At 52.3% G+C, this 9,941-nt stretch overlaps 1 protein-coding gene across 1 annotated transcript in view; it reads left to right on the top strand.

Annotated features, from left to right (window-relative positions):
• The first annotated feature begins 2,867 nt into the window (after window positions 1-2,867).
• LOC111146212 (ankyrin repeat and sterile alpha motif domain containing 6) overlaps window positions 2,868-9,941 on the top strand; it is a 46,076-nt gene continuing 39,002 nt past the window's right edge. The window contains exons 1-2 of the mRNA XM_022501655.1: window positions 2,868-3,226; window positions 7,743-8,245. Coding sequence (XP_022357363.1) covers window positions 2,868-3,226; window positions 7,743-8,245 — 862 coding nt within the window. The remainder of the gene's footprint in view (window positions 3,227-7,742; window positions 8,246-9,941) is intronic.

Genomic DNA, 9,941 nt, shown 5'->3' with positions numbered 1-9,941 from the left:
GCAGCCATACTGTAATATGGTGCGCCCTTCTTGGTTGTGGGCCTTCCAACATTGGTTCTTTGGTCCTTATGGGATCTGTGAGCTACAAAAAGATCCTTGTATTAAATCCCCTTTCTACTGAAATTATCCAGAGGGTTTGTTTCTACAGCGTGCAATCAAGAAAGTTGATCAATGCCTATATGTACATATGCATGTCTGTATACGTGTGAAACATCCTTGGAAAGATGAAACAAATGTGAATATTGGTTACGTACAGGGAGTAAGACCAGGAAGTGGGAGAAGAGGGAAAGGGGCTTTCACTTTGGCCTTATGTCCTTCTATACTGTCAGAATTTATTTTTTACCACACGTGTAACTTTTATAATGAAACAGCTAGTTAGTAAAAAGCTGAATAAGTAGAATTTTATTTTTATTTATTGATTTTTTAAAGATTTCATTTATTTATTTATTTGACAGACAGAGATCACAAGTAGGCAGAGAGGCAGGCAGAGAGAGAGGAAGGGAAGCAGGCTCCATGCTGAGCAGAGAGCCCGATGAGGGGCTCAATGCCAGCACCCTGGGATCATGACCTGAGCTGAAGGCAGAGCCTTTAACCCGCTGAGCCACCCAGGTGCCCCTGAATAAGTAGAATTCTAAAAGGATGCAATTATTCAGGATTTTCACAGAAACAAATGTCTTCATTAGACCTTCACAAGGAAGTCATCCTCACCTCTGTTGTAAATGGGGCCAAATCAGGAATGGAGTGAGAGTGTACCACTTCACACACTGGACCTATGTGATTAGCTCTAGCCCTGTAACTTGCCTGTTCACTTTCCATGGCTTCCCATTACTCCCAGAATAAATCCCACTATATTCATCCTGGCATTCATTGGCCCTTGGGAAACTGAGCCCTGTGTAGTTTCGAGGTTTCTCCTCATCTTTACATTTTGCTTAGACTTCTTCTTCCAGCCCTGCTGGCCCAGATCCTAAAGGTATTACCATCTTCTCTGATCTGCCAATGCCATGATCCTTATTCCTTTTTCAGGCCCTCATCAAGTGCTGATCTGTGTTATGATTCTTTTTTTTTTAAATTTTTATTTATTTATTTCACAGAGAGAGATCACAAGTAGGCAGAGAGGCAGGCAGAGAGAGAGATAGAGGAGGAAGCGGGCTCTCCGCCAAGCAGAGAGTCCGATGCGGGACTCGATCCCAGGACCCTGAGATCATGACCTGAGCCGAAGGCAGAGGCTTTAAACCACTGACCCACCCAGGTGCCCCCTGTGTTATGATTCCATGTACACAAGACATAGCCATTTACACATCGTGTACTGAGCACCTACTGTATCTGGCCTTCTGCGAAGCTTTCAGACCACAGCTCAGAGTCTAGGGAAGCAAATCATATCAGAATAACATATCAGAATGTTAATGTTATCGCAAGGAGCAGGTGGTGTAAGCAGTTTGCAAACAGGGCTGCCCTTGTTAGAAGCCCCCCCCCCCCCCCCCGCCTGGATGGCACTCTCCCCAAATGTCAGCCTGGCTCCATGGTCTGTGCTAGTGTCACATTCTCAGGGATACCTTCTGTACCCATCCTATTATAAAATAATACCCCATCCTTTTTTTTTTTCTTAAAGATTTGATTGATTGATTGATTTGACAGACAGAGATCACAAGTAGGCAGAGAAGCAGGCTCCCTGCTGAGCAGAGAGCCTTGATGCGGGGCTGGATCCCAGGACTCTGGGATCATGACCTGAGCCACCCATGCGCCCCAATACCCCATCCTTTAACCTATGTACTAGGATTTAGGTTGTGCTCTATTTATTGTTTCAATAGCACTCATCGCTGACACCTGTATAAGTTACTTACTTGTTTGTGTATTTACAGATTGTCTTTTTCCACTGTCGGGTCCAGGAAAGCAGGGATTTTATTTTGTTCCTGCAGCTTCTCCAGCACTGAGAACAGTGCATGGTTGGCACTCCATAAATATTTGTTGAGCCCAGAGCACAGAAGACCGGGGTCCCAGTCACCTCCCTCCTGCAGGAGAGTCCTGTGACTTAATCTCCCTAAGCCTCAGGTGTCTCCTCTGTAAACTGGGGGTGGTCACTTGAGCCCTCCCTTGTGGCTGACGGGATGCTGCGAGGATCAAACGTAGGCCTCAAGCTTCAATATGCACCAGCATCATCCGGAGGGCTTGCTAAAATACAGGTAGCTGGGCCCCACACGCGAATTTCTGATCCCTTAGGACTGGGGTGGAGTCAGGAAATTTGCATTTGTAACAGTGTCCCAGATGGTGCCGATTCAAGAATCACTGATGAAAAGAGAGGAGGTACAGGAAGCGCTTGTAGCCTTAATCCCCAGGTAAGGACCGGCTCTGAAGGCCCCGCAGGACGTCCCGGGGGCCGGGTGCAGAGTGGACCCATCCGAGCCTCCCTTCAGCCAACAACTGGGAAGTTGCCGCTGTGCGCCCGGCGCCAGCCGGGCAGGGAGCAGCTGCGCGCCACAGGCCCGGCCCGAGCGGCAGGGGACCCAGACCGGGTGGTTCCGAGCTCGCTGCGTGAGTGGGCTGGAGCAGGCGCTCCAACCTCCGCGCGGGACAGGAAGTCCCCTAAGCCGCCGGGGTGGGCCGTCACCAGGCGCCGCACGGGCAAAGGCGGGCAGGTTAGCCTCAGAGCTTTCCGGAATTCACTGTCCCTCCCGGCGCGGCGAGGACGCGCGGCCCGGCCTCCAGCGCGCGCCCGGCACACAGTAGGCGCGCGGTCCCGCCCCCCCTGGCGCGCGCCCGGCACACAGTAGGCGCGCGGGCGGCGGGCGGAAGGGGGCGCTGGCGCGCGGTATCCGGGGGCGGAGCCGGCGCGGCCGGCCAGACCGAGGGGCGCGGGCCGCCGGGCCGCGATGGGCGAGGGCGGGCTCCCCCCGGCCTTCCAGCTGCTGCTGCGTGCTTGCGACCAGGGCGACACCGAGACGGCGCGGCGGCTACTCGAGGCGGGGGCGGCGGAGCCGGCGGAACGCAGCGCGGAGCCCGAGGCGGGCGCGGAGCCGGCGAGGGCCGAGGCGGCCGGGCCCGGGACGGCGGCGGCGGCGGCGGCCGGAGCGCCAGTGCCCGTGGACTGCTCGGACGAGGCGGGCAACACGGCGCTGCAGTTCGCCGCGGCCGGGGGCCACGAGCCGCTGGTGCGCTTCTTGCTGCGCCGCGGCGCCTCGGTCAACAGCCGCAACCACTACGGCTGGAGCGCGCTCATGCAGGCAGCCAGGTGAGGGGCCCGGGATCCCCAGGGGTGGTGTTGGCGGTCCCCGGAGCCAGGCGGGCTCAGGTGGCCGGCCCTGTCTGGCGCCCCTGCAGACGGCCAGGGAGGTAAAGAGTCAAGAACTCGTTCGAGAGAGCTGGAATGGTAAACTTTGAGCAGCTTGGGATTCTACAAGAAGTGGGAGAGCTTTCTAACAATAAAATCAGAATCTTAGAAACGGCGGGCCTTTCGAAACAATCTGAAGACCGCGTTGAATAGAATCTTAGAGACTTATCATCCTAGAGGTGTTCATTCATCCTTTCTTGCAACATGAGTTTCCCAAGAACCTACCTACCTACCCATCCTAGCCTGGGCGACGGGGACACTGTGGGAGCCAGGCACAGCCGCACCAGGAGCAGCTCACGCGCCAGTGGGCAGACCAGACAAGAGATGATGGGGAAAGTGCAGGGAGCTCTGGGGATGGCAGACCCAGTTCGTGGAAGTGGAGGAAGGTTTTTTTGTAAGAATGATGTATATTTTCAAGTCGAGACTGGGTAAGAATTAACCAGGACAGAAGAAGTGGGAGGTGGGAAGGGCGTGAGAGGAGGCTCACGCAAATGTTTGAAAGCAAACATGAACACAAGGCGTTGGAAGGACTGCTAGAAGGATGTCAGTGCTAGGAGGGGGCTGGAAGTAGTGGGAGAGGAGCCCTCCCTGGAGAGGAGGCAGATGCTGTGTGGCAGAGCTGAGAAAGATGAGGTATCCTAAGGGCCCTGGGGAGTACTAGAAGGTTCTAGGCAGAGAGAGTGACAGAATCAGATTTATGTTTTGGGAAGATCACTTTCACTGCAGGGTGAGGACAGATTGGAGGGATGGGCTAGTGTCAGAAAGCTTGGTTGGCAGGCGATTGCGGCAGTCTAGGGAGAGGTGATGGTAGCCTGGACCAGAGCAGAGAGCAGTGGAGAGCAACTGGATGTTTGAGATGTTCTCAGGAAGCAGGATGAAGGGGATTTGAAGCGCTGGTGGGAGGGGATTCTGATATTCAGTAAAGTCACTCACCCCTGTTGGCCATCATCTTAGGCCGCACGCACCCCTCAGTTTGGTCTCTGGTGGGTGTTTTAGTATCAGAAATGGTTACATTTGGGGCGCCTGGATGGCTCAGTCGGTTGATGTCTCTCTTTGGCTCAGGTCATGATCCCAGCGTCCTGGGATCAAGCCCCACATCCCGCTCCCTGCTTAGGGGGAAGCCTGCTTCTCCCTCTCCCACTCCCCCTGCTTATGTTCCTTCTCACTGTGTCTCTGTCAAATAAATAAATGGTAAAAAAAAAAAAAAAAAAAAAAGAAATGGTTACATTCATGTTTTATCCTATTCTGAAAATGGTAAGCTTTTTTGAGCACTTTTTGTGTCAAGCATGGGTTTCATTGCTTTAAGTGAAGTAATTCATTTAATCCACAAAAACCTTGGGCTGTGTAAGTACTATTGTCATCCCTATTTTACAGATGAGGAATTGAAGCTCAGAGAGTTAACTTCTCAAGGCCACACAGCATTTAAGTGGCAGAGCCACATTCACACCCTGGTGGGTGATTCCAGAGCCTGTGCTCCCGGCCTCTGTTCTAGGCCACCAATCCTGTAACCTGTTTCCTCTTGGTCTTGGCCACAGGGAAGCTCCTCGACAAATTGGCCAAATGCTAAAGGGACAGGTTGCATGGTGTTTACTTTGGCCCTAACTTCACCCTTGGCCTCTTACTTTCCTTCTCCTGCCCTTCATTTCTCTGCCTGCCAGTGTGGCCTCTCTGCCCAGTACTTTGGGCTGTAGGACTTTGTGCCAGGTCTTTAAACACAGGTGTTAATTGCCGAAATTAATTGGTAATCACAGCTGCTGTTCAGAAAGCCCCACGCTTCCCCGTCCTCAGTAATTACCTATTAGAAACATAGCATCCACAAAATTCTCTCAGCCTTCCCTGAATTGTTTTATGTTTTCAGCCTAATTGAGTGACCTCTTGGGCTACCTGTGGGTTCAGAAAGTATTCCAGGTGTCAGCATTTAGGTTTAAATTCTCTCCTTTTCTTTCTATCTGATAATGTTTTGTACCAGAAGAGCTGGAGTTTGGGGGTTTTAGGGTCTAGGTTCAAGTTTTGACTCTTATCACTTTCAAAAGAAGAGGCTCTGCTTTCCATTCAGGTCTTCAGTTTCCTCATCTGTGAAATGGGCATTATCAGTTTATTTCAAGGTTTATTGGGTGGTTCAGTCATTAAGCATCTGCCTTTGGCTTAGGTCATGGCTCAATCCCAGTCTCAGTCCCAGGGTCCTGGGATTGAGCCCCATGTCAGGCTCCCTGCTCAGCAGGAAGCCTGCTTCTCTCTCCCCCTCCACCCCTGATTGTGTTCCCTCTCTCACTGTGTCTCTGTCAAAAAAATAATAATAAAATAAAATCTTAAAAATATTTTAGGGTTTATTAAGATCAAATGAGATAAAAATGTGACAGTACCTTTTAATCTGCTGTGAGGAGTTATCCTAGGTTTTATTTTATGCTTGATAACGAAATAGTGTGGTTTTTTAAAATTCTCTACTTTGATGGAGGATAAATGAGTTCTGTGGTCCTTTCCATGGCCCACCTCTGGACCATCCTCTGCTTGGTTATGCCAGTCATTTATTTAACACCATCTACTGAGCCCCACTGTCGGTCAGCCCCCGGTCCTGTCCTCCGAGAGCGCACGGTCTAACAGGCAGACATAATGGTAGAAGGAAGGCTCAGGTGCATCCTAGAGGCGAGGACCGGGGGACTTCAGGTGCCTAGATGAAGGGCACCTGAACTCATGGCGGGGCACCTGAACTCATGGCGGGAAGGGGTCCTGGAAACTGCTCAGAGGGGTGAGCTCTGAGCTGAATCCTGAAGCAGGATGGTATACTTAGGAGAGACGGACAGGGGAGTGTTCTGGGCAGAGAGGCAGGATGGCAAAGGCAAAGTCATGGAAGGAGTAGAATTAGTGAGTACAGGCCAGAGTGGAGGGGATGCCGTGGGGGTTGGGTGGACATGAAGTTGACTTGGTCAAGGTGGACAGGCCTCTTCAGGCAGTGGGAAGCTGGGCCGTGGCCGTCAGCTTGGGGCAATCCCGCCACAGAGGATGGGCAGGAAGGAATACGACTGGAGGTAGGGAGACAGGCTGGGGTTGAAGTTTTCTGCATTTGAGCTTGTGATTTTGATTTGCTCCCTTTCTGCTTTTGGAGAAGAGGAGGGACAGGCCCAGTCCCCCAAGAGCTGGAGGAGCCAGTTCACAAGCTCTCCCTCCAGAGACTGAGGTGACCCGGTGCTGTTAAGGTTCACGTCTCTGAAGGTATTTTTAAGTTCAGATCAGAGTTTGGCCTTGGCTTTGCCTCCACAGGGAGAAGGGAGGCCCTAGGTTTATAGGAGGTACGAAACTCACTTCCGGAAAGGAGGGGAATGCGACAAGAGAACCAAAACGCTGCCTCGCAGATGCAGACGTTACGATCTGGTGCTCCGGACCCCTCTCCCGTCATTCTTTCTGGTTAGTCCAAGGCTCCTTCCAGCTCAGACACTCGCTGCTCAGCCCCAAGTGTGCCAACCAAAACCCTGCAAAACAGATCTTTTCTGCCCTCTGGTGGCTAAAGAAGGCAGAGGTTTTGCTGGGAAGAGGCATCTGTTTTCCTGGTATTGGTGTTGGTTGGTGGTCACTTGTGTGTCTCCCTGGCCCGCTCCAGCTTCCTGGAGGAAGGCCCCGCCCAGGCCTAATTCTTAGCCCCTGACAGCCGGCATTTCTGCCTGCAGGTGGCAGCAGGCTTCTGGCGAGCCCATCTCTGCTGACCAGAGCCGGGCTACTCCTCTTGGCATGCGGTGCCCTGGCTCATCTTGAAGGACCTTCTGTGTGTGTTTGGGGATGGGAGACATGAGTCAGCCCTGAGCCCTGCCCACGGGAGTCAGCACAGACAGAAGTAGATTGCAAGGCTACAAAGCAAAATAAAATGAACTCTCTGGGATGTGGGAAGCAGCATGGTGTAGGGGAAAAAGTGAGGACATTAGGATTCAGACAGACCTGGGCTCTGACCCTGACACCACTTCTTACCAGTTGGGTGACATCGGTACTTAGTGTAACATAAAAGGTCAAATGATCATTAAAACATCTAACACTTACGCAGTGCTCCTTTGGCCAAGCACTGTTCTGAGTGCTGCATATATTCTCTATTAATATATGCTAACTCGTTGAATCCTTAACAGCCCTTGAAGCAGACACGGTGATATATCCCTGTTTTACAGGTAAGGCAATGAAGGCATGAAGAAGCTAAAGTTCTTTCTCAGGGTTGTATAGCTAGTGATTGGCAGAGCTGGATTTGAACCTAGACAGAGCAGTTGTTCATGTTTGATGGTGGACCTGCAGGGCCAGCACAGTGCCTGGCACCAGAAGAAGACCTTTTACTCTAAGTCGCTATTTTGACTTTAATAATTAATGACAGATGAGGATTACATAAGCTGTCTCCGTGTCAGTGCTCCATGTTAGTGTCACTAATTCTCTGTCTTCCTGGCAGATTTGGGCACGTGAGTGTGGCACATCTCCTTTTGGACCATGGGGCTGATGTCAATGCCCAGAACCGACTAGGGGCCAGTGTGCTCACTGTGGCCTCTCGGGGTGGCCACCTGGGCGTGGTGAAGCTGCTTCTGGAAGCTGGTGCCTTTGTGGACCATCACAACCCCTCCAGCGAGCAGCCGGGGGCAGGGGACAGCAGGGACGAGCTGTTGGACATCACAGCCCTGATGGCTGCCATTCAACATGGGCACGAGGCTGTAGTGCGTCTGCTGATGGAGTGGGGTGCGGACCCCAACCGCGTGGCCCGAACTGTGGGCTGGAGCCCGCTGATGCTGTCGGCGCTCATTGGGAGGCTTGGCATGGCCCAGCAGCTGGTGGAGAAGGGGGCCAACCCTGACCACCTCAGCGTGCTGGAGAAGACCGCCTTCGAGGTTGCACTGGACCGCAAGCATAGGGATCTTGCAGACTACCTGGACCCACTGACCACGGTCAGGCCCAAGACAGGTCAGGCTGTGCTGCCACCAACCCTTCCCTTTCCTGCCATGGCTTCACAGAGGACCCTAAATGGTGTTTAAATGACAAAAGCTGAGGCTTACCCAACCAGAGGGCATGCACAAATCAGAGTCTGGCCTACAGAACAGTGGGTCTTAAGTTGTGCTGTGCATAAGAATCAGTTGGAGTGCCTATTATTTGTGGGTCCAAGGGCTACCCTCTGGAGTGATTTGGTATCTGTGGGAAGAGCCCGGAACCCCCATAGCAAGGCCCCTCCTTTCCAACCAGACGATTCTGATGCAGGAGGTTCTGGGATCTTTCTAGAATAGGGGTCAGCCGACTTTTTCTGGAAAGGACCAGATAGTAAATATTTTAGACTTTGCGGGCCAGCCTCTGTCAGAACCACTCAATTCTACTAGAGAGAAAGCGGCCATACATTATATGTCAATGAGTGGGTATGGCGTGTTCTAGTAAAACACTAATTACCAAAATAAGCTGGGGAGCAGATTTGGCCCAGGACTGTAGTTTACCAACCCCTGCTCTAGAACAATGTGCCCTCTGCCCGTGAAGACCTTGGCCTCTGTAGGGGAGACAGGCAAGCAGGAAATAAATATTAAGTATACGGTATGGTAGGTGGGCAGTACCATGGTGGGGGCAGGAGATGGGCAAGGCTGAGGTTTGGGAGTGGTGGTGATTGGGGCGATGCAGGCTGCCCCTGGTGGGTGGCTTCCTGGAGCAGGTGAGACGGCAGCTGGCTTGCAGGAGCTGAGGGAGTGCTCCAAACAGGCTCTCAGGGAAGAGCCTTCAGGTAGGCCAGCAGCACGGGTGAAAGTGTGTTATTAGTGATAGATTATTAAATAAATAACCGTTAGCCTCTAGCTGTTTTTTGTGAGGTGCCAAGAAATTCGCCTGGAAGGCCCCCCCCAGTTCTTTCCCTCCCGTTAGCTACAAGAGGGTACCCCCCGACCCCTACTGTGGTTGTTCCTGGGCTCGGGCAGGGTCCCCAGTCTGCTCTGCCGCAGATGGCAACACTGGTATCTGGAAGGAGGAGGGGACCATCAGTGGCACAGCTCCCCCAGCCTCCTGGGGTCAGGCTAGAGGGTCAGGGATTGTTTTGTATCGAATGGTTGCTTAGCAACCAACACACAGGCCAGGTGACACGCTTTTTCCTCAAGGGGTCTTGGCATGAGAAGGCTCCGCCCACAACAAATTAGACTTTTATATACTTAAAGGAATGTGACATATTTAAAACTGAGATGCAGAATCCTTTCTTAATAGTATTACACTAGCAGAATTAGACACTCGGTCCCATGGCCCTGTCCGTACGTCTCTGTGAGAAGCTTGGAGTTACGGAATACCCTTTCCGGGGTGGGTGCCAGTCACTGGTCAAGAGAACAAAAATTGCTGTTTGGATTTCTGGAGCATTTCCCATTTCCATTCTTGATCTCTGAAATCACCACATCGTCCCCATGTTAACATGTTATCCCCCTGTTGTTGGTGAGGAGAGTGATCATTCTAGAAACACACACACACTTTCCAACACGCTCACTTCAAACTTGGTGATCCCTGCACCGGGCGGCAGCTTCCTCCCAGCTGCTTGAGGGGGCTGACCCGGCCCAGAGAGTTAGCCCAGAGCCACAGGTTCCCCTCGCAGCTCTCACACCTCTCACAGTTCCCCTGCCACGAACTCTGTCTCTGGAGTTCGTGG

This window comes from Enhydra lutris, unplaced genomic scaffold, assembly GCF_002288905.1.
Source record: "Enhydra lutris kenyoni isolate GAN:26980312 unplaced genomic scaffold, ASM228890v2 scaffoldscaffold13, whole genome shotgun sequence".
Classification (NCBI taxonomy): Eukaryota; Metazoa; Chordata; class Mammalia; order Carnivora; family Mustelidae; genus Enhydra; species Enhydra lutris.
The sequence above is the reverse complement of the archived record's forward strand: the minus strand, read 5'-3'. Positions and strand labels throughout refer to the sequence as shown.